At 40.8% G+C, this 23,611-nt stretch overlaps 1 protein-coding gene across 4 annotated transcripts; it reads right to left on the bottom strand.

Annotated features, from left to right (window-relative positions):
- Positions 1–762: 762 nt before the first annotated feature.
- LOC121573542 (P2X purinoceptor 5) lies at positions 763–22,156 on the bottom strand. 4 transcript variants are annotated; one of them, XM_041885612.2, is made up of 13 exons: positions 21,389–21,595; positions 9,194–9,344; positions 8,262–8,333; positions 7,653–7,728; positions 7,301–7,385; positions 6,389–6,469; positions 5,330–5,471; positions 4,314–4,447; positions 4,024–4,117; positions 3,855–3,920; positions 2,072–2,154; positions 1,709–1,930; positions 764–1,626 (listed from the first exon to the last, which is right to left on the bottom strand). In XM_041885612.2, the coding sequence occupies exons 1-13, from the start codon at positions 21,523–21,525 to the stop codon at positions 1,614–1,616; spliced, it is 1,356 nt and encodes a 451-aa protein (XP_041741546.1). In that variant the 5' UTR covers positions 21,526–21,595; the 3' UTR covers positions 764–1,613. The 4 variants fall into 4 exon arrangements, with proteins under 4 accessions (XP_041741545.1, XP_041741547.1, XP_041741546.1 ...); XM_041885611.2 differs by having other exon boundaries at positions 763–1,930; XM_041885614.2 differs by lacking the exon at positions 21,389–21,595 and adding an exon at positions 22,082–22,156 and having other exon boundaries at positions 764–1,930.
- Positions 22,157–23,611: the final 1,455 nt, after the last annotated feature.

The following is a 23,611-nucleotide window of genomic DNA, read 5'->3' as shown; positions in this document are numbered from 1 at the left end:
GCAACAGTTTGGGGAAGGCCCTTTCCTGTTTCAACATGATAATGCATAAATTGAATAAAGCGAGGTCCATATAGAAATGGTTTGTCGAGATCGGTATGGAAGAACTTGACTGGCCTGCACAGAGCCCTAACCTCAACCTCATCGAACACCTTTGGGATGAATTGGAACGCCGACTGCGAGCCAGACCTAATCGCCCAACATCAGTGCCTGACCTCACTAATGCTCGTGGCTGAATGGAAGCAAGTCCCTGCAGCAATGTTCCAACATCTAGTGGAAAGCCTTCCCAGAAGAGTGGAGGCTGTTATCGCAGCAAAGCGGGGACCAACTCCATATTAATGCCCGTGATTTTGGAATGAGAAATTCGACGAGCAGGTGTCCATACGTTTGGTCATGTAGTGTATGTCTACGTCAGCAACGCTATACATTAATAAAATATTTCCTGTTTTCATGCACTGAACTGTGAACTGCTGCATTATGTTATTGTTTATCTCTGCTCAATTTCATCTATAGGATAACTGAATTTGCCAAGTTTTCTTGTCTAGCAGTTGATACATTTTATAATAAGCATAGATAAACATATCTAGGTTATAAACATAGTAATAGGTAGTAGGCTACAGGGTGATGTGCCTGATGCTAAATCTTTTAATGGCTATTAGCCATAAAAATGCATTACCAATACAATAATGTTTTGAATATCAAGCCAATACATTACAAACCACTTGCCTCTACTCCTTTAGTCATGATGTTACATAAACATTGAACAGGACATTTTTATTTTATTTGACCTTTATTTTAACAGGGAAGACATATGGAGACCTAGGTCTCTTTTTCAAATGTGCCCTGTATAATACAACATAGATTTGCACTATATATATATATATATATATATATATATATATATTAAAATACAAAAACACAGTCATGGCAAGCACAAATAAAACATCACAAATCACCCAGAAAAACAGTTACATTCCTTCACAAATAAGTCCCCAGTCAATACATGATGGAAATGACAAGTAATCACATTAAATGAGAAGTATTTATGATAGACAACCTCACACCCAGTGTATTTTCCAATGGTGTGAGAAAGCAATTGTAGGCCTACTCTTGATATGTGGCATTCCATAATATGACTCACAAGGATTTAATTCTACTACAAGCTGTCTCTGGGTGTGAAGAAACCACAGCCAGCATAACCTAGTTCAGCCCTCTGCCATGGTTTGATTGCATGGCCTAATTGACACCAGATGCATTATGCTTCCATCTTAAACAAATAAATATGACACTTCAGAAATGTAATGGTGCTTTTTCTCTTTGATAAATATCTGGCTTTGTAGAGCGTCTGCATAGCCATTTGTCTTTGCCAGCCCATCAGTCACCACCATCTCCAATCAGGACACACATCACTCCTGAGAGACATTGGAAAACCAGAGCCATGTGTCAGCATCAGCAACCTCCGCTGGTAGAGAAGAAGGATGGTGGGCATCAGGGTCACCACCTCACCCGCCGTCGTTTCACTTTCCACCTGCTACAGGACCCAGTCTAGCCATCTTGACGATAGCAGCACCTCTTTCTTTGTCTCAGGTCTTTCTTGAAAAACAGGTCTTCTGACCTCAATCTGCCAACCTGTGTTAATAAAGGGTAAATAAAAATGTGTCACTCCGAATTAATTGGTTAGTGTCGTGGTCGTAGAGGGTGAGTATTATACCGTTGCCCCACAGTTCGCGGAGAGAGAATTTGAACCTCCTTTTTCTCCACGGTTATAAGGTCCTGTTTCTCCGCGTCCTGAGTGGTGGGCTCTGGTTTCTCCTCGGTTTCCGTAGAGAGTGTGGTGAGCTCGTGTTGTTCCCCAGCATGTTTCCTGTGTTTTCTTGTGTCTCGGTTCACCACTGTCTTCGCACTCTCTTTGTGCTTCTTAATCCGTTCTTTCCTGTTAAAGGGATGTTTTACTTGTTTTACAGAGAGAGGAAGCAAGGCAAGCAATCCCAGACTTCAAATTAATACTTTAATTGATGAAACTACAAAGTGTAAATTCTGTAGTTAGTAGTAATACCATGTCATAGTGTCTTACTTGAGAATCTCAAATTTCCTGTCTCGGAAGTAGGAACTCGTGCTCAACATATAGATGAATATCATATCACAGGCAAATTTCCCCTGAAACGAAATAAACACAAAGCCCAGGTTTAGATCAAGACATACAATATATCACAGTAATCAGCATGATATAAATAAAACCAATACCCCCAATAAAGCTTGAGGGAACTTCTTAGGCCATAGCAAAAACAAAAAAACACTAAGTGTCCTGTGGATGTAAACAGCAGACTTCAAAGAGCTGTCTTCTCAAATAAATAATATGACTAAAATAGGGCACTAAAACCTTATACCAGGGAGCAGAGGGTTTCTGAATCCCAAATTGACCCCTATACACCCAAGGTACTCCTGTAGATCTGACAGCATTAGATAGGCAAAAGAAAATGTAGCCATCTTGCCAGTGTCGGGGAAGCTACTCTGAAAATATATTTTAAAAACTAATAAACTACCAATTACTTCACACTGGATGAAGTTAAGCTACTTTAGTTTACTTAACTAAGATAATTTAAAAAAGTAGTTCACTTCATCCAGACTACTTGATGAAAAATGTTCATATAAATCTGAAATTTCATAGACTACAAATTGCAAGAACAGATCACTTTGTTAACGGAATGTGTTATTTAGCCTATTTAACAAAAAAACAATTTCAAGTGAGAATTAGGCAGGTCTAATGCCGAAAAAGAAAGGAAATTATTCCCTACTTCACCCATTTTGTTGTGTGTAGTTCCAATAAAAAAAAGTAATTAACTACTGAAAACACTACTTAGATTTGAATTTAGTCAGAGAGGAAAAGGCGAAGCGAGAGGTTTTACTCTGCCCAAAGTCTGTCTTAAAAAAAAAAATGGAGGTCAATGAAAGAGTGTCGAATTTGGGCAACAAAAAATGTATTGCTAATTTGCTATGTGAGGCTCATTTGATTGAATAGAAGTTTCGTAATGGTTAGGTTGTTACGAATGCACTAATATAAGTGGACGCACATGGCATTTCGGCAACTTTGAAAAAAATGACTATATCGGAGTTGTGCCTGTTATAGAAATAAGAGGACTCATCATGGATATAACCCATTTTAGCATGGACATTGAGGCCTTCCACCATTTTAAAGTAGTTAACTGGGTGGGGATTCCTATGAGTTGGGAGCAATCAGCCAATGAAGAAGAAAATTGACTACTTTAAAATGGAGAAAGCCTCAATGGCACTGCCCATGCTGTCACACTATAATGGCACAGATACAAAGATGAGTCCTCTATCTAGCTGTATGGCCTGTTGTTCACGAGTATCTGCCCTCTCATTGAATAGAATGGTCCCACCTGATCTCGCGTCCTCCCGCCTGCCTTCTATCTTTGAGGAGTATTTCCATTGTTAGAGCAGTCACGCGAATATCTTGTCAATAAAATAGAAAATCTTTGATTTAGTTCAACTACCACCAAGCTACTGCAAAATGTAGTTAAATTACTAGTTGAATAACATGTAGTTCACCACTCCCCAACACTGCATATTGTTTAGACCGACCCAATTGTTTCAGATCTACAGGAGTGCCTAAGCAAGGGGATAGGGGCTAGGGATCGATTTGGAATGAAGAAGATGAGTAACTTATATAATTGAACAATGATAGGGGATCGCCCTCTTGTGGTGATATATCAAAATAATTTGATAGCAACCAATCTGGCCATGCTACATGACACAGAATCACAGAGGAATATATTTTGGGGGACCAGTATGTGTATTGGAAACAAATGAATACACAAATCTATTAAATTACATACCATGCCCATAATAGCGAAACCAGACCCAATAGCTATTACTGTGGGAATGATGTTGAATTTTCCAGCCTGAAAAACACAATAAAGAACAAAGAACATTTGATCTGACACAGACTGTAATATGAATACTACCAACACATTCAAGTAAGTGTAGCAAGAATCACTGTCATACCCGTCCATTCACCATGATATCAAAGCGAATTCCATAGACTTTATATAAAGTCCGGTAGCTCTCTCCAGCTTCATCTTTGTAATACCGGGCATATCTGGAAAACAAACAAATCAACTGTTTTGAACAGAAATGTCAATAACTGCTTGGTAGAGATAGATCTGAGATTAAATGCAGTAGTTGGAGAGCGCTCAAGCCTTCTTAGCTGAAGCTAATACCTTTTCAGAATGAGGGCATGGATTATTATATATACTTGAAGTACAATCTGCTTATTAATGCATGTCAACATATACCTGAAGTTGTAGCCTGACGTGACAGTGCTGTTTAAGTTGATATCCAAACGAGTGAAGCTGTACTCTGGGTTACATTGTGAGTAGTCCTTATCCAAATCACAGTTCCACTCAATCAGAATTCCAACTGACCCACCCTGAGAGAGAGAGAGAGAGAGAGAGAGAGAGAGAGAGAGAGAGAGATGAACGGTGCTCTAAATATGGACGATGACTCTATTGCCGTGCTATTCAAGATGTACTTTCTTAACCTTGACTATGAACTGTGGTCACATTTACATCAACTCCTCATTAAACATTAACAACTAGGAACATAATTATACTGTACTTTAAAATGTTAAAACCTCAAGTACAAACTGGCAACTCTAACAATAACACAGTAGCTAACACACTGCTGATCATCTTTGCCATATATGGTAGGAATGGCTGTGGTTAACCATTGTTTTCTTCTATGCTGGGTGTTCTGCTACACTAACAACCAGAGGTAGTGTTTAAAGTGAGGGCACTTTATGCAGGGCTCTGTGTCAAGCCACTTAATAGAGATCTAACAACTGCTATGTTTCATAATGTTGTTGTTATTATGAAACCATAGTTGTTATTCATTTCAATTTCATGCCTAATGACTGCATCCTACATGGCAAAAGTCAAATTAAATGTAATCAAAATAATGCTAATTACCTAACTGCCTGAAAACAAGCATCACTATCAAATGGACTGGAGGAAGAGAAAACTACATCACTCCCACACTACTTGGATAGCATGACGAAGGCCTGAAAAGCCTAATTTGGACTCAGTGTTAAACTAGAAACCCAACCCTGATTACTGACTGTTTAATTTATTGTATTGAGTGTCCTTCCTGGGTAGTAACGTACTGTATGCTGATAAACCTTCGTTTTTATACAACATTGCTGCCCCTTTGTGCCAGGTCCTTCTCTGCCAGGGAAAGAGGTCACCTAACCTCAATGGGACTACCTGGTTAAATAAAGGGTACATTTCAAAACAAAAATATTCTAAATATGTACCACTACAGCCATGTCCTGAAAGTTGTGTCCAGTCCTGCTGACCAGGTCTCCCAGACGAAAGATGGGGCAGTAGGGTTGGAAGACGTTGTCATAGGAACATCTCTTTAGATAGGAGTCATTACCGGTGTCCAGGACATTTGACCTGAGGGGAAAGAAGACAGAACAGGACATGTAGCTTTTAGCTACGTGCTTAGTAGTCCAGTATCATACTTTTCCTTGGCTAAATCCACAAAAGGTCATAGGCCTAAAACATAATAAATCTTATCAGCTTCAGAAAACACGCTTTCTCTTTGACCCTTAGATAAGGAATAGCACAGAGCTACATATCATATTTTATTCACTCTGCTCGTACAAGTAACTTTATATTATTACTTCATAGTTTAGACACTTTCCATTCAATACACACAACATAATCAAAAGATCTACAACTGAAATCATGAATTGACAGAGGTCTGACGTCTCTGTGCTTTCCGGGTTAGGCTTGGAAAGACAATACCAATGTTCTGGCTGATTAAACCTTCTACAACAACAGCCTTATTGGCATGAGAGCACAGTGAGCCAATCAGATCTGTTCTGACACCTGTCTAGGGCTGGGCCTGCTCTGCTGTCAAGGACGTCTCAGATAACCGCTCCACTGTCTCACTACACACACACACACACCCACACACACACCCACACACACACACACACACACACACACACACACACACACACACACACACACACACACACACACACACACACACACACACACACACACACACACACACACACACACACACACACACACACACACACACACACACACACACACACACACACACACACACACACAGCCCTGGGCTATATGGCTATGGGGGTATATAAATAGAAGGGACTGTGCACCCTCATAGCTATTCAAAGCAGTGCTAGGACATGTATCCCCAACTGCCCTACTCACACATACTTACTGATCTATGTCACGGACACTGACTGTGTCCCTAGAGACAGACAGTCTCTAGGAACTACTCTGAGGTCTGTATGAACAAGCACCACTTAGCACCTCTCATAACCACTTACTTGGAGAATTCAAACTTCGGAAACCTGACAAAGTTCTTGATGTAAATTGTGAAGTTTTCTACCTTGCTTAATAAAGCCTCCCTGGAAATGAAGGGGAAAAGTGTTAAACCAGAGTGACTGCTACATAATGGTAGAGGATTAGGACAAGGTACTTCATACCGTAGTACATAATGTGCAGATGTAGGATCTTAATCTTTTGTTGCTGAGAATTTTCCTCCAAAGCAGGAAATGCAAACTTGTAGTGTAGTTGAGTTTTAAAAAGGCTTCTGGCCTCCTAAGTGGTGCAGCGGTCTAAGGCACTGCATCGCAGTGCTTGAGGCGTCACTACAGACCCGGGTTCGATCCCAGGCTGTGTCACAACCAGCCGTGACCGGGAGTCCCATAGGGAGGCGTCCAATTGGTTTGTCCGGGGGTACTTTACTTGGCTCATTGCGCTCTAGTGACTCCTTGTGGCGGGCCAGGTGCCTGCAGGCTGACTTCAGTCATCAGTTGAATGGTGTTTCCTCTGACACGTTGGTGCAGCTGGCTTCCGGGTTAAGTGGGTGGGTGTCAAGAAGTGTGGTTTGGCGGGTCATGTTTCAGAGGATGCATGACTCGACCTTCGCCTCTCCTGAGCCCGTTGGGGAGTCGCAGCAATGAGACAAGATTGAAATTGGGGCTTCAAAAGTTTGTCATTTCTACTTTGAAATTTCAGACTTGATTTGCCCTAACAAAAAATGTATCATCCCCTACAAAAATGTCCATGAATTATAATCCACATAATAATTCACATTTCCTGTTGCTGCAGGATTATAATCCTGCTGTAGCAAATTGGCTCAAATTAAGATCCTCAATCTGTAGTGTATTTAGTGGAGTGTCAATGCAAAAGTTAGTATTTTATTATTTTCACAGCAAAAGAGGATGAATTCTCACGAGGGTTTCCGGCCCGTCTCGACGGGACACCAGCCATGTATGCTACAGGTCCCTGTAGAGTTTAAACACAGTCCAGTCTTTACCCCTGCAGGGAAAAGCAAAGAACCCTGTCAACATCCTGGAAAGACATAATACTCTACTTTTTTAAGGTCAATTCCAAGGAATTTCCAAGAGAGACATTTGTCCAATTCCAACCCTGGTGATTCTCATAAGTTTCCTACACATTAGTGGTGTACATGTGCATTTAAGAGAAATGTGACCATAACCAGTGTTAATCTGTAAATAAATGTTAATCTTGGAAATGTAAATAGAAATGAGATAGACTGCCCCAGTTGACCATATTAGCCCTTACCATGGCCAGCTACCACCGCCTCACCCTCGGCACAATCCTCATTGTTTACACATAGGCCATCTGGCACCTTAGGGCTCTGGAGAAAATATGACACATTGCTGTAGTTAAAAATGCAAAGGAATACACAATGTTATTGGACAAGTGAACAGTGACATACTGACCCCTTTATACTATGAAGATTTTATCATTATTAAAAATAATTAATGCATGTTTCATAACTTTTCTGAAAATCATCATAACGGCACCGAAAGCCTACTATAACATCAAATAAGCAAGTACTGGAAGACAATGGCAAGGTCAAGCCATCTTTCTCTGAGGAAAGAACTGTTGGGCCTGAGGCATCATAATTACCTGCTCTAGGCAGTTTGGATTCTGACATCCGCCCCAAATTACTAGTCGATTTTCTGTTTGCTTTGCCATATATGGTGAGAATCATTGCATCATCAATGCGGAGTTTAATTTCCTTGTTTGATTGGATCATTAAAGTATTTCTATCTCAGCTGCACAGTCATCCAATCTCTATCTCAGAATTGGGGGATCTTTTAAAATAAAGTCAATTAACAAGATTTTTGTCTCGATTATGGTAGTACAATATTGCTTTTCACTCACCTCAGCACAGAACCCAAGCCTCTGATTTGGGGTCTCGAGGTAGTTTGTAACAATGAAGAAGACTTGTTCACCCTGAAAAACAACAGGACGCTAAAATGTTGGACACTGTACTTTTCCCAGTCAGGTCAGTCAGGGGACTGTGTATTAACTGTACAAAATCAAAGCCCTAAATAAATATATTTCATTTGTCAAAGCTTTTAATATCGTAAGCTTAAATGTAAATAGCACAGCTTCTCACCACATATTAATATAGCCTTACAAAATGAAGGAGATCCAGTGGTGGCTGACTGGGCTCATCATGTGGACAAGAGCAGACCTTTCTATTTAATCTGTTTATCATTGAGTCACGCAAAGGTTAAGTGAATTATTAAAATTAGAATTAATTAAAATTAATTATAGCAATTACAGTTGGGGAACAACCCTCTATCTTTTATTTAACCGAACAGATGAAATGGTGTGTCCCTTCAGGAAAAAAAAGACTCAGTAGGTTTATAGCTAAAATGTATATAGCGAAAAGTGTGACTGTCCTATTGCTCTATAGCCTGTACGGTATAATGTCCAATGACCCCAATCATTGCCTTTTCCATGACCTTACAAGATAAACATTATTTAAAGACATCAGACATGTTCTTAAAAATAATTGAAGAGCACTATAAATACATGTCAACTTATCATATTCTAAAACCGTATCAAATAGATGTTCAACATATTTGGGTGTGATTGGAAACTGATGAAAGTGAGTTTATGGAGAGACCCCATAAAAATGTGACTCATTGTACTTGAAAATATACAATCAATGACTTGCTGTATCACTGACTGAGCTTCAGCTTCAACTCAATTAGACTTGAATGAATAATCTAGCAGTAGGCTCTGTACTGTATGTCAGCTCTACCTGTGTACATAAAACCTCCCAAAAAGATCCAGGATCTCACCGTTGAAGGTATGACATAATCCTCAGCCCCCCATAGGTAAAGTCCAGATTCTGTGTTGTTGGTCATGACCACTCCTTTCAGCTTGGTGATGACAGAGCTCTGGACGGTCTCTTCCCTTGATTGGTACCCCTTCTTATACACTAAGACCCACCTGAGAATTTAAATGCACCGGTTATTGATTGTTTGATTGATTGGTTGGTTGATTGGTTGATTTCTTACGTTTATTTTACAGCCTCACAACTTTTTTCCGTAATATTTTTTTGTTCGTTCTAACACTCATTTGAAAATGTAGAGCAGTTGTCAGTCACATATGGAAATGACATTGATGGTTATTTGAACAAACTTATTACAGTACGGGTCTAGTGCCCTGGATATATTAAAGTTTTCATTCATGTGCTGAGTCATAAGACATAGAAATGTCAAGTGCACTCTATTACACTGTTTATATTGTATGATAAAAAAATAAGGACAAATTATATTATTTTATACTAATACAATTGCTCAGAGAAAATAGATTTTGTTTAACAAATAATATTTTAAAAAGTCTCAAAAAGATAGGATCCCCTGTTTGAAATACTCCAGCAGGGCCCTTGAGAGGATAAGGACACTGAGCCTTTTCCTAAAATGTTTTATGAGATTGAAGAACACATTGGGAGGGATCTTAGACCATTCCACCATACAGAATATTTCCAGATCCTTGAAATCCTTGGTCTGCGCTTAAGCCTTGTGGACTGCCCTCTTCAATTCAAACCACAGGTTTTCAATGGGGTTCAAGTCCAGACCCAGCTAGCACATAACGTTCTGAGAACCATATGTTTCTTAGCGCATGGCGAGAGCGTGGTTATTTTGCATACAACCTTTCCACAATTTCATTACTTTAGCATAACGTTTTCTGTAGGTTTCCTCATGGTTCTATTTAAAGTAATGTTCTCAGAACGTTAAGAAACAACGTTCTTCTGTGGGAATTTCAGTACTTCAGCATAACGTTTTCTGTAGGTTCCCTCATGGTTCTATTTAAAGTTATGTTCTCAGAATGTTCAGAGAACGTTAAGAAACAATGTGGGAATTTCAGCACTTCGGCATACCCGCGGGGAACATACTGATTGAATCAACATTACATCCACGTAATTTCAATGAAATTACATTGTACCAATGTGGAATAGACGTCGAATTGACATCTGTGCCCAGTGGGTAATGTTTTCTGCATGTTTCCTCATGGTTCTATTTAAAGTCACATTCCCAGAATATTCAGAGAACATTAAGAAACAACGTTCTTCTGTGGGATTTTCAGTACGTCCGCATAACCTTTTCTGCAGGTTTCCTCATGGTTCTATTTAAAGTAATGTTCTCAGAACATTAAGAAAATGTTCCATAAAAACAACAAGAAAACATTAGTAATGTTCAAAGAACGTTCTAAGAATGTTATTTAAAAACGTATACATTCCGTTCTCAGCGTCAACAAAACTCTCTCTATCCTCTATCTCAGGGGTTCCCAAACTTCTTCACTCAGCCCCCCCTTTCAGAATTGGGAATCATCAGGTTTAAAGCTTACAGTGGGGAAAAAAAGTATTTAGTCAGCCACCAATTGTGCAAGTTCTCCCACTTAAAAAGATGAGAGAGGCCTGTAATTTTCATAATATGTACACGTCAACTATGACAGACAAAATGAGGAAAAAAATTCCAGAAAATCACATTGTAGGATTTTTTATGAATTTATTTGCAAATTATGGTGGAAAATAAGTATTTGATCAATAACAAAAGTTTCTCAATACTTTGTTATATACCCTTTGTTGGCAATGACACAGGTCAAACGTTTTCTGTAAGTCTTCACAAGGTTTTCACACACTGTTGCTGGTATTTTGGCCCATTCCTCCATGCAGATCTCCTCTAGAGCAGTGATGTTTTGGGGCTGTCGCTGGGCAACACAGACTTTCAACTCCCTCCAAAGATTTTCTATGGGGTTGAGATCTGGAGACTGGCTAGGCCACTCCAGGACCTTGAAATGCTTCTTACGAAGCCACTCCTTCGTTGCCCGGGCGGTGTGTTTGGGATCATTGTCATGCTGAAAGACCCAGCCACGTTTCATCTTCAATGCCCTTGCTGATGGAAGGAGGTTTTCACTCAAAATCTCACGATACATGGCCCCATTCATTCTTTCCTTTACACGGATCAGTCGTCCTGGTCCCTTTGCAGAAAAACAGCCCCAAAGCATGATGTTTCCACCCCCATGCTTCACAGTAGGTATGGTGTTCTTTGGATGCAACTCAGCATTCTTTGTCCTCCAAACACGACGAGTTGAGTTTTTACCAAAAAGATCTATTTTGGTTTCATCTGACCATATGACATTCTCCCAATCCTCTTCTGGATCATCCAAATGCACTCTAGCAAACTTCAGACGGGCCTGGACATGTACTGGCTTAAGCAGGGGGACACGTCTGGCACTGCAGGATTTGAGTCCCTGGCGGCGTAGTGTGTTACTGATGGTAGGCTTTGTTACTTTGGTCCCAGCTCTCTGCAGGTCATTCACTAGGTCCCCCCGTGTGGTTCTGGGATTTTTGCTCACCGTTCTTGTGATCATTTTGACCCCACGGGGTGAGATCTTGCGTGGAGCCCCAGATCGAGGGAGATTATCAGTGGTCTTGTATGTCTTCCATTTCCTAATAATTGCTCCCACAGTTGATTTCTTCAAACCAAGCTGCTTACCTATTGCAGATTCAGTCTTCCCAGCCTGGTGCAGGTCTACAATTTTGTTTCTGGTGTCCTTTGACAGCTCTTTGGTCTTGGCCATAGTGGAGTTTGGAGTGTGACTGTTTGAGGTTGTGGACAGGTGTCTTTTATACTGATAACAAGTTCAAACAGGTGCCATTAATTGGCAGACTAAATAGCCTTGGTTTCTCAAATGACTGCCTCGCCTGGTTCACCAACTACTTCTCAGACAGAGTTCAGTGTGTCAAATCGGAGGGCCTGTTGTCTGGAACTATGGCAGTCTCTATGGGGGTGCCACAGGGTTCAATTCTTGGGCCGACACTTTTCTCCGTGTATATCAATGATGTCGCTCTTGCTGCTGGTGACTCTCAGATCCACCTCTACGCAGACGACACCATTTTGTATACATCTGGCCCTTCATTGGACACTGTGTTAACAAACCTCCAAACGAGCTTCAATGCCATACAACACTCCTTCAGTAGCCTCCAACTGCTCTTAAACACTAGTAAAACTAAATGCATGCTTTTCAATCGAACGCTGCTGGCACCCGCCCACCCGACTAGAATCACCACTCTTGACGGGTCTGACCTAGAGTATGTGGACAACTACAAATACCTAGGTGTCTAGTTAGACTGTAAACTCTCCTTCCAGACTCACATAAAGAATCTCCAATCCAAAGTTAAATCTAGAATCGGCTTCCTATTTCGCAACAAAGCCTCCTTCACTCATGCTGCCAAACATGCCCTCGTAAAACTGACTATCCTACCGATCCTTGACTTCGGCGATGTAATTTACAAAATAGCCTCCAACACTCTACTCAGCAAATTGGATGTAGTCTATCACAGTGCCATCCGTTTTGTCTCCAAAGCCCCATACGCTACCCACCACTGTGACCTGTACGCTCTTGTTGGCTGGTCCTCACTACATGTTCGTCGTCAAACCCACTGGCTCCAGGCCATCTATAAATCACTGCTAGGCAAATCCCCGCCTTATCTTAGCTCATTGGTCACCATAGCAGCACCCACCCGTAGTCTGCGCTCCAGCAGGTATATCTCACTGGTCATTCCCAAAGCCAACACCTCCTTTGGCCGCCATTCCTTCCAGTTCTCTGCTGCCAATGACTGGAACGAATTGCAAAAATCTCTGAAGCTGGAGACTCTTATCTCCCTCACTAACTTTAAGCATCAGTTGTCAGAGCACCTTACCGATCACTGCACCTGTACACAGCCCATCTGAAATTAGCCCACCCAACTACCTCATCCCTATATTGTTATTTATTTTGCTCTTTTGCACCCCAGTATCTCTATTTGCACATAATCTCTTGCACATCTAGCATTCCAGTGTTAATACTATTGTAATTATTTTGCACTATAGCCTATTTATTGCCTTACCTCCATAACTTGCTACATTTGCACACACTGTATATATATTTTCTGTTGTATTTTTGACTTTATGTTTTTTACCCCATATGTAACTCTGTGTTGTTTTTATCGCACTGCTTTGCTTTATCTTGGCCAGGTCGCAGTTGTAAATGAGAACTTGTTCTCAACTGGCTTACCTGGTTAAATAAAGGTGAAATAAAAAAATTAAAAATTAAAACAGGTAACGAGTGGAGGACAGAGGAGCCTCTTAAAGAAGAAGTTACAGGTCTGTGAGAGCCAGAAATCTTGCTTGTTTGTAGGTGACCAAATACTTATTTTCCACCATAATTTGCAAATAAATTCATTAAAAGTCCTACAATGTGATTTTCTGGATTTTTTTTCTCAATTTGTCTGTCATAGTTGACGTGTACCTATGATGAAAATTACAGGCCTCTCTCATCTTTTTAAGTGGGAGAACTTGCACAATTGGTGGCTGACTAAATACTTTTTTCCCCCACTGTATTTCCTGCAATTCTACACATTTTGTTATGGGGTGCAGAGACAATTCTGCAGGTTTAAAGCTAATTTTCTTGCAATTCTATACATTTTGCCATGTCTAATGTGTATTCATGTGATATTTGAGTGACTCAAACATTACAACAAAATCTATGGGGTAAAAAACCTAACTAAAACTCATTAGCTGACATGGGCTAGTTGATCTGGACATTTCTGACAAGTTATAAATAGCTCTCTAAGGTATGCAATGACTGACATTTCAAGAGGAAAACTGATGATGAACTACCCAATTTCGAAATTGCACCTTGTGCATTCTACTATTACAACTTTCAAGAGTAAGTTGAAAGCCGGACTGAGTTCCTTAAAAATACATTTAAAAAAACAACTAGGGGGCACGCCCCACAGTTTGGGAACCACTGCTCTATCTTGTTAAGTGTGTTCAGGTGTGTTGGTCGCGACCACTAATTGGCCACACCTGATCTTAATGAGTGCTTGTTTCCTTTGAAGTGCCCATTTGAATAGACTAAAATAAACAGCTTTGTATGAGTTAAAAAAACATGGCATGCTAGCTCCATCCTGGTGGCGCAGTGGACGAATTCCATGGATAGAAAACAGAAGATTCAAATCTCCCTGATGCTGTGCCACAAAAAAAAAGAAATGTGTTTGCATGATTAATGGCTAAGCAAATGAATTTACATGTGTCCTATCTGGTCAAAACAGTTAACCTAAGCCTCCCAGGAAAACTTTCAGGAAACCATAGTAAAACATTCTCAGAACCTCCCTGCAACCTAAAAATTTTAATTCCCAGAAGAGGTGAAATGTTCACTTCCGTTTAAAAAACGTTCAGTTTTACAGTTTAGGAAACTTATGGCTTCGTTCCCAGAACCAACGGGAAACCATAAACGTACCTTCTGACAACTTCCAAGGAACCAAATGTGCTAGCTGGGGAGACTGAGATGATCATTGTAAAATGTTGATTTTGTGGGTAATTAACTACAGTTGAAGTCGGAGATTTACATACACCTTAGACAAATACATTTAAACTCAGTTTTTCACAATTCCTGACATTTAATCCTAGTAAAAATTCCCTGTCTTAGGTCAGTTAGGATCACCACTTTATTTTATGAATGTGAAATGTCAGAATAACTGTAGAGAGAATGATTTATTTCAGCTTTTATTTCTTTCATCACATTCCCAGTGGGTCAGAAGTTTACATACACTCAATTAGTATTTGGTAGCATTGCCTTTAAATTGTTTAACATGGATCAAACGTTTCAGGTAGCCTTCCACAAGCTTCCCACAATAAGTTGGGTGAATTTTGGCCCATTCCTCCTGACAGAGCTGGTGTAACTGAGTCAGGTTTGTAGGCCTCCTTGCTCGCACATGCTTTTTCAGTTCTGCCCAAAAATGTTCTATAGGATTGAGGTCAGGGCTTTATGATGGCCACTCCACCTTAACTTTGTTGTCCTTAAGCCATTTTGACACAACTTTGGAAGTATGCTTGGGGTCATTGTCCATTTGGAAGACCCATTTGCGACCAAGCTTTAACTTCCTGACTGATGTCTGAGATGTTGCTTCAAATAATCCACATAATTTTCCTTCCTCATGATGGCATCTATTTTGTGAAGTGCAGCAGTCCCTCCTGCAACAAAGCACCCTCACAGCATGATGCTGCCACCCCCTGTGCTTCACGGTTGGGATGGTGTTCTTCGGCTTGCAAGTGACCCCCTTTTTCCTCCAAACATAACGATGGTCATTATGGCCAAACAGTTCTATTTTTGTTTCATCAGACCAGAGGACATTTCTCCAAAAAGTACGATCTTTGTCCCCATGTGCAGTTGCAAACCGTAGTCTGGCTTTTTTATGGCGGTTTTGGAGCAGTGGCTTCTTCCTTGCTGAGCGGCCTTTCAGGTTATGTCGATATAGGACTAGTTTTAGTGTGGATATAGATACTTTTGTACCTGTTTCCTCCAGCATCTTCACAAGGTCCTTTGCTGTTGTTCTGGGATTGATTTGCAATTTTCGCACCAAAGTACGTTAATCTCTAGGCGACAGAACGCGTCTCCTTCCTGAGCGGTATGACGGCTGCGTGGTCCCATGGTGTTTATACCTGCGTACTATTGTTTGTACAGATGAACGTGGTACCTTCAGGCGTTTGGAAATTGCTCCCAAGGATGAACCAGACCTCTGGAGATCTACCATTTTTTTCTGAAGTCTTGGCTGATTTCTTTTGATTTTCCCATGATGTCAAGCAGAAAGTCACTAAGTTTGAAGGTAGGCCTAGAAAACATCCACAGGAACACCTCCAATTGACTCAAATGATGTCAATTAGTCTATCAGAAGCTTCTAAAGCCATGACATCATTTTCCGTAATTTTCCAAGCTGTTTAAAGGCACAGTCAACTTAGTGTATGTAAACTTCTGACCCACTGGAATTGTGATACATTGAATTATAAGTGAAATAATCTGTCTGTAAACAATTGTTGGAAAACTTACTTGTGTCATGCATTAAGTAGATGTCCTAACCGACTTGCCAAAATGATAGTTTGTTAACAAGAAAATTGTGGAGTGGTTGAAAAACAAGTTTTAATGACTCCAACCTAAGTGTATGTAAACTTCCGACTTCAACTGTATGTTTTTGTGGATTTTGGTGTGTGCAAAAACCCACCACTGTTAAGCGTGGCCAAGGACCTCTATTTTCATGTCATATGACCATAGCACCGGTTCCAACCCAAGTGCCAATGCAGTGGCGACCTGTCATTCAGGGGGTTTTGAGCCCCACCTGTTTAGCAAAAAAAATAAAAAATGTTTGCAAACAATGTATCAACTCAAATCTTATTATTTATTTATTTTAAGCTGCATACAAACATGGTCTCTTTTTGCTTTCTTGAGTAAGGCAGCTCCAAAATGCAGGTGTTTCAGCCTAGCTCAGTGCTTTCTGTGGTGGTGGGGCAGCCAGCAGAAAATACGGAGTGTAGGGGTTGGTAATGTTTTCTAGTTGCGCCGTGATTGGCTCAGTGTTCTGTCACTCATGGGGACACTATGTCACTGCATCTAAGGATAGAGCTCGAGAAATCAAGCCCCTTGGGTGCTGCCATAGATTTACATTAGAAGTGCCCATCCAAGAAGGCTCAAGGTCATTGGCCACTGATAAAATGACGTCAAATCACATTAAATCTACCGTAGCTTTGATTGGACTGATCATGTCAACATCATACTTTCAAAATATTAGCTAGCAAGCTAGACAAGCAGTCATCATCATGAATCAAGTCAACAATATACTGGCAAATCCTTTTCAATCCTTGTCATATGAAGAGAAATTATAGATAAAACGTATCGGTGCTCATCGACCATTGGACATAAACATTACACAACAAGTTGGAAATCGCAAATTCAACAATTAGTGATTTGGAAGGAATCAGTGGCTAACTGCAAGCATTGCAAAGCAATCACTAGCCTGCTATTCAGTGGAGAGGGTGTGTGGTCCATGTCTGGGTTTAAGGGTATCTTTTCCAAGCTTAAAAGGATACAAATTCACATGCAACATCATGGGTCAGAAAATGTTGAGTACATTGGCCATGCTGTCAATCCAGCATGACTTCTGCCGTGTTCAAAACAACTGGAAACTCGGAACTGGCAAATCTCAGACGTCAGTGAGTTCAAGACAACTGGGAAAAAACGTTTTGAGCGGTAATCCAACTCAGAATTCCAAGTCGGGAACTCTGGCCTCTTTCTAGAGCTCCGAAATGAAGATCACTGACGTCATGATTCGACCTTGTTTTTTTTTTGTTCCCAGTTGTCTTGAAAGCACCATAAATCCAAAGAATGCCAGACTTTGATGACAAAGTTTGATGACAAAATTTGCCCACAAGGATCGCTTGGAAGAAGAAAAAAAATGTATGCACTCTCTAACTTTCAGTCGCTCTGGATAAGAGCGTCTGCTAAATTACTAAAATGTAAATGTAAAAATGTAAGAAGGACCGCCATGCCACCGTACTGTTCAAGTGAGCACAGCACAACAAGGTGAGTCCAAAAACGTATTGTATGCTGCTGCATAAATGATGTAATATGCCAGGGAGATATGTATACTGTAGCTATGAAAGTAATACTAAGTGTATGTTGTGTAGTAGCCCATGTGCCTCACCCTAATAATTTGGTCCCTTTCCCCCTCATAACTTAGCCTACTGTTCTGACTTGGTGGTGCACATGTAGCCTATAGCCTGTTTTAGAGAAATGTTATCATAGAATATTGTAAGAGCTTTCATTGTCTGCTTATATACCCCCTTTATTTATCCTACGGTTCTGACTTGGTGTACAGGGAGAATACTGTAAGAATAATATGCCATTTAGCAGACGCATTTATCCAAAGCGACTTACAGTCATGTGTGCATAAATTTTTTACGTATGGGTGGTCCCGGGGATCGAACCCACTACCCTGGCGTTACAAGTGCCATGCTCTACCAATTGAGCTACAGAGGACCACATCAGCCCATGTTCTGAATTCTGTCGCTGTACATTTCAAAAGTGCTGAACAAATATATATATATTGACTGTGTCCGTCTTAGCTCGCTCATGAATGTCTTAATCTAAATTACGGATTGCCTCTTACCCGCTCATCGTTCCCTTATGCCATAGTTTGTACATCTCAATTGTAGGTAGAAATCACATTTGTTTAAGCAAGTCAGCCATATCAGCTATGTTTTTTTAAAAGGCAGTAAATGAGGCTGAATGAACTGTTTCGCTGCCAGGTAAGGCTCCGCTGACAGGCAGGTGTAGTGGTGGTAAGGATTCACTCCATGGTGCTGAAAAGAAAGCTCTGCTGTTGGGACAGCTTTATGAAGGCCCTAACAGTTTGTGGGCATCGTTTGTCACAGTTATAGTGCAATTAATGTATTGTTTAGTGTTGTATAGTGGCTTTGCTGACATGCTAAAATCGCCACTGTGCCAATGTCATTTTGCAAACTCCAGGCGGTGCTATGGTCAGATGACATTAATTTTTGTTTTGCTTTTCGTCCAGGCACACCAATGGTGGGGTTTGCCTTCGAAAGAACAATGGATATGCAGAAAATACCTCATCCTTACTGTGAACTATTTCAATTTATCCAAATTGCAATTATTTTGATATCTGTATAAAATTGTATTCAGACCCCTTGACTTTTTCCACATTTTGTTACGTTACAGCCTTATTCTAAAATGGATTCAATCGTTTTTTACCCTCAGCAATCTACACGCAATACGAAGCCACTCCTGCGTTGTCTTGGCTGTGTGCTTAGGGTCGTTGTCCTGTTGGAAGGTGAACCGTCGCCCCAGTCTGAGGTCCTGAGCGCTCTGGAGCAGGTTTTCATCAAGGATCTCTCTGTACTTTGCTCCGTTCATCTTTCCCTTGATCCTGACTAGTCTCCCAGTGCCTGCCGCTGAAAAACATCCCCACAGCATGATGCTGCCACCACCATGCTTCACCGTAGGGATGGTGCCAGTTCTCCTTCAGACGTGACGCTTGGCATTCAGACCAAATAATTCAATCTTGGTTTTATCAGACCAGAGAATCTTGTTTCTCATGGTCTGAGAATCCTTTAGGTGCCTTTTGGCAAACTCTAAGCGGGCTGTCATGTACCTTTTACTGAGGAGTGGCTTCCGTCTGGCCACTCTACCATAAAGGCCTGATTGGTGGAGTGCTGCAGAGATGGTTGTCATTCTGGAAGGTTCTCCCATCTCCACAGAGGAACTCTGGAGCTCTGTCAGATTGACCATCGGGTTCTTGGTCACCTCCCTGACCAAGGCCCTTCTCCCCCGATTGCTAGTTTGGCCGGACGGCCAGCTCTAGGAAGAGTCTTGATGGTTCCAAACTTTTTCCATTTAAGAATGATGGAGGCCACTGTGTTCTTGGGGACCTTCAATGCTGCAGAAATGTTTTGGTACCCTTCCCCAGACCTGTGCCTCGACACAATCCTGTCTCGGAGCTCTACGGACAATTCCCTCTACCTCATGGCTTGGTTTTTGCTCTGACATGCTCTGTCAACTGTGGGACCTTATATAGACAGGTGTGTGCCTTTCCAAATCATATCCAATCAATTGAATTTACCACAGGCGGACTCCAATCAAGTTGTAGAAGGATGATCAATAGAAACAGGATGCATATGAGCTCAATTTCGTGTCTCATAGCAAAGGGTCTGAATACTTATGTAAAGAAGGTATTTCTGTTTTATATCTTTAATACATTTGAAAAAAAATCTAAAAACCTATTTTCGCTTTGTCATTATGGGGTATTGTGTGTAGATTGATTGTCACGCCCTGGCTCTAGGGACTATTTTAAGTTGAGCCAGGGTGTGTAGAGTTTATGTTTTGTGCTCGTTGTGTCTAGTCTAGTTTTGTATTCTATGTTGGCCAGAGTGGTTCTCAATCAGAGGCAACGAGTATCAGCTGTTGCTGGTTGTCTCTGATTGGGAACCATATTTAGTCAGGTGGTTTTCCCACAGTGTTTGTGGGATCTTGTTCCGTGTTGGTTTGTGTTTTGCACCTGTGGACGTCACGTATCGATTTGTTGTTTTGTTCGTGTATCATTTAATAAATAAGTATGTTCACCTTCCACGCTGCGCCTTGGTCCTCTATATCCGACGTTCGTGACATTGATGAGGATTTTGTTTTTATTTCATCCATTTTATAATAAGGCTGTAACGTAACAAAATGTGAAAAAAGTCAAGGGGTCTGAATATTTTCCGAATGCACTGTAGGAGCAGATTGACAAGTAGCCTACACCTGGTAGCCTACTAGCCTAGGCCAACTACACACATTTTACAAAGGTGCATGATGTTAAAAGTTTATCACAGTAGCCTCGATGGTGAAGAGGAGATATAGCCTACTGGAATTCTAGGTCTATGGAATTATTATTTTATAATATATACTCTTTATCTTGAATAGCTCTTACATGAAAATGATATATTCTGAATCGGGGAAGGATTGACAAAAATCCACAGCTTTTTTTGTTGAACGTTTATTTCATATTTTTAGTTTTTGCTTTCAATTTTCGATAGCCCTTACGAAAATTTGAACGTTTATTTCATATTTTTAGTTTTTGCTTTCAATTTTCGATAGCCCTTACGCAACGCATGCCATGACTATGAAAATGATATATTCTGAATCGGGGGAGGATGGAAAAAATCCACCGTTTTTTGTTGTTGTTGCTGTTGTTGCTTTCAATCCACTGATTCTGAATATATCATTTTCATAGTCATGGCACGCTTTGGGTAAGAGCTATTGAAGATTTAAATCCGAAATCTGATTCAGAATATACAGTCTTTATAGTCATGGCATGCTTGGTTCAATAGCTATTGGCGAGAGAATACCCGAATATCCACCTAATATCCAATATAAATCGAATTTTTCCTCTGTTATTCACCGAGGCAACATCCGTCAGTCATCAACTCCTTAGCCCTATGTTCCATGATGACAGTTTGAACGAACTCAAATACACCCACAATTGACAATTAAATCTACTGTAATTGCAACTTTGTATCTAAATAATTATTGACACTTTTAATACATTATTCTCGCTGCAGTATTGATTATTTTTACGTCGCGAGCATGCAATAAAAAACAACAAACATGCACCTCACCCGATTACGTATAGCAGCACACAGATCTGAAAAACTCTAAATGAGATTCCCAATTTTCTGTTTTCGGCGATGACATATTTTTCTGTTTTAAAATTAAGGAAACCGAGGAAAAAGGTTCCCCAAGTCAATTCGCCCATATTCCTGTGACCAGACTTCGACAGCCGGGTGACCGCGCGTGTGAGACTGACAGAATTGAAGTCAGTGGCAATTACATGGGCTACCATTAGTACATTTATAAATTAGGTTACTGCCATTCCAATGACCTAGCCCTAGGCTAACCTACCATGAAAGCTGTTTAAGTTTCTGCTTTAAATTGATAATGAGACGGAGACTATAATAAAACACAATAATAATTTATAATTATAATTCTTAGGTCTGATCTCAGATCAGCTAATCATTAACAGGTTATTCTAGCAATGAATCTATTTATTCCCATGACTGCCAATCTCAAACATGTCCTTCACCCTCTACCATCTCTAGACTACATCACTAAAACAGTGTTGTTTTAATGCACTTTATTTATGTCAATAAGCATGTAGAATAATTCTAGGCATAGACTAAAACAACATTAATTCGTACAAGCTATCAAATATTAGCAAGAGCAGCACCCTGCTGGTCTGGGCTGGTAAAATAAAATTGTTCAGTGGAGTAGCTAATAAGAGCGAAAGTAAAAATAGATCCTGGGTAGCTTACCCGACACTGGTTAGAGGGGAATGGGGTTGTGAGAATTATTTCCTCACACCTTGAATTGAAATGTGGGCCAGGACAGGGCTGGCTCAGTCTGGGTAATAACCTAAATTATGTACATTCTAACAAGTAATATGAGGTTAATGAATACAAACACATGGTGCTCATTAGGCCTAGCCCCTCTGTGTGTGTGTGTGTGTGTGTGTGTGTGTGTGTGTGTGTGTGTGTGTGTGTGTGTGTGTGTGTGTGTGTGTGTGTGTGTGTGTGTGTGTGTGTGTGTGTGTGTGTGAAATATGATATTGCAGACTGCTGGATGGTGTCACCTGAATTGCAGTACCATCCCCATTTCAATTAGTCACATTTTATTTATAGGCTATAATCCTTTTCACAACAATATTTCTCACAAAAAATACTATGGTAAAACTCCCAGACAGTCCTTATCTAAATTCAGAATCAACTACTTCCACAGACGGGGGTTGAAAGATACTGTAGACTGTTGGAGACGTTAGGGGTCACAGGCTGCTCTTCTCACGCTCTGTGGGCGACAGGGCGTGTCTAGCTCTTCAACAGTTCTGGGGTCAGGTTCAGTTCATGAGTGTACTGTAGACATTTAGGGAGTTAAATTCTCATTCTATAGTATGCATGTACTATGTGGGCTCCTCCTCAGGTTGCCAACACTGTATTGATTACTTAAGCTGGAAAGGTCACTGCATATGTTGAAAAGCTTTTATTCAGGCTGCTTGTGTCAGCTAATTTCTGTGTGGTAGTAATCCTGTTTTATGAGGGGAATGGAAGTTTAGCTAATCCTATTTCAGATTCAAGTGTAGCTCAGTTGGTAGAGCATGGCATTTGCAACGCCAGGGTTGTGGGTTCGTTTCCCACGGGAGGCCAGTATGAAAAATGTATGCACTCACTAACTGTAAGTCGCTCTGTATAAGAGCATATGCTAAATGACTAAAGTGTAAGATAATACAGTCCTACACTACATGGCCAAAAGTATGTGGACACCCCTTCAAATTAGTGGATTCAGCTATTACAGCCACACCCGTTGCTGATAGGTGCATAAAATCGAGCACACAGCCATGCAATCTCCATAGACAAACATTGGCAGTAGAATGGCCCATACTGAAGAGCTCAGTGACTTTCAACGTGGCACCATCATAGGATGCCACCTTTCCAACAAGTCAGTTCGTCAAATTTATGCCCAGTCAACTGTAAGTGCTGTTATTGTGAAGTGGAAATGTCTAGGAGCAACAACGGCTCAGCCGCGAAGTGATAGGCCACACAAGCTCACAGAAAACGACCGCTGAGTGCTGAAGCACGTAGCACGTCAAAATCATCTGTCCTCGGTTACAACACTCACTACCGAGTTCCAAACTGCCTCTGGAAGCAACATCAGCACAAGAACTGTTCGTAGGGAGCTTCATGAAATGGGTTTCCATTGCCGAGCAGCCGCACACAAGTCTAAGATCACCATGCGCAAAGCCAAGCGTCGACTGGAGTGGTGTAAAGCTCACCGCCATTGGACTCTGGAGC

This window comes from Coregonus clupeaformis, chromosome 9 (genome assembly GCF_020615455.1).
Source record: "Coregonus clupeaformis isolate EN_2021a chromosome 9, ASM2061545v1, whole genome shotgun sequence".
NCBI classification, from domain to species: Eukaryota; Metazoa; Chordata; class Actinopteri; order Salmoniformes; family Salmonidae; genus Coregonus; species Coregonus clupeaformis.
The sequence above is the reverse complement of the archived record's forward strand: the minus strand, read 5'-3'. Positions and strand labels throughout refer to the sequence as shown.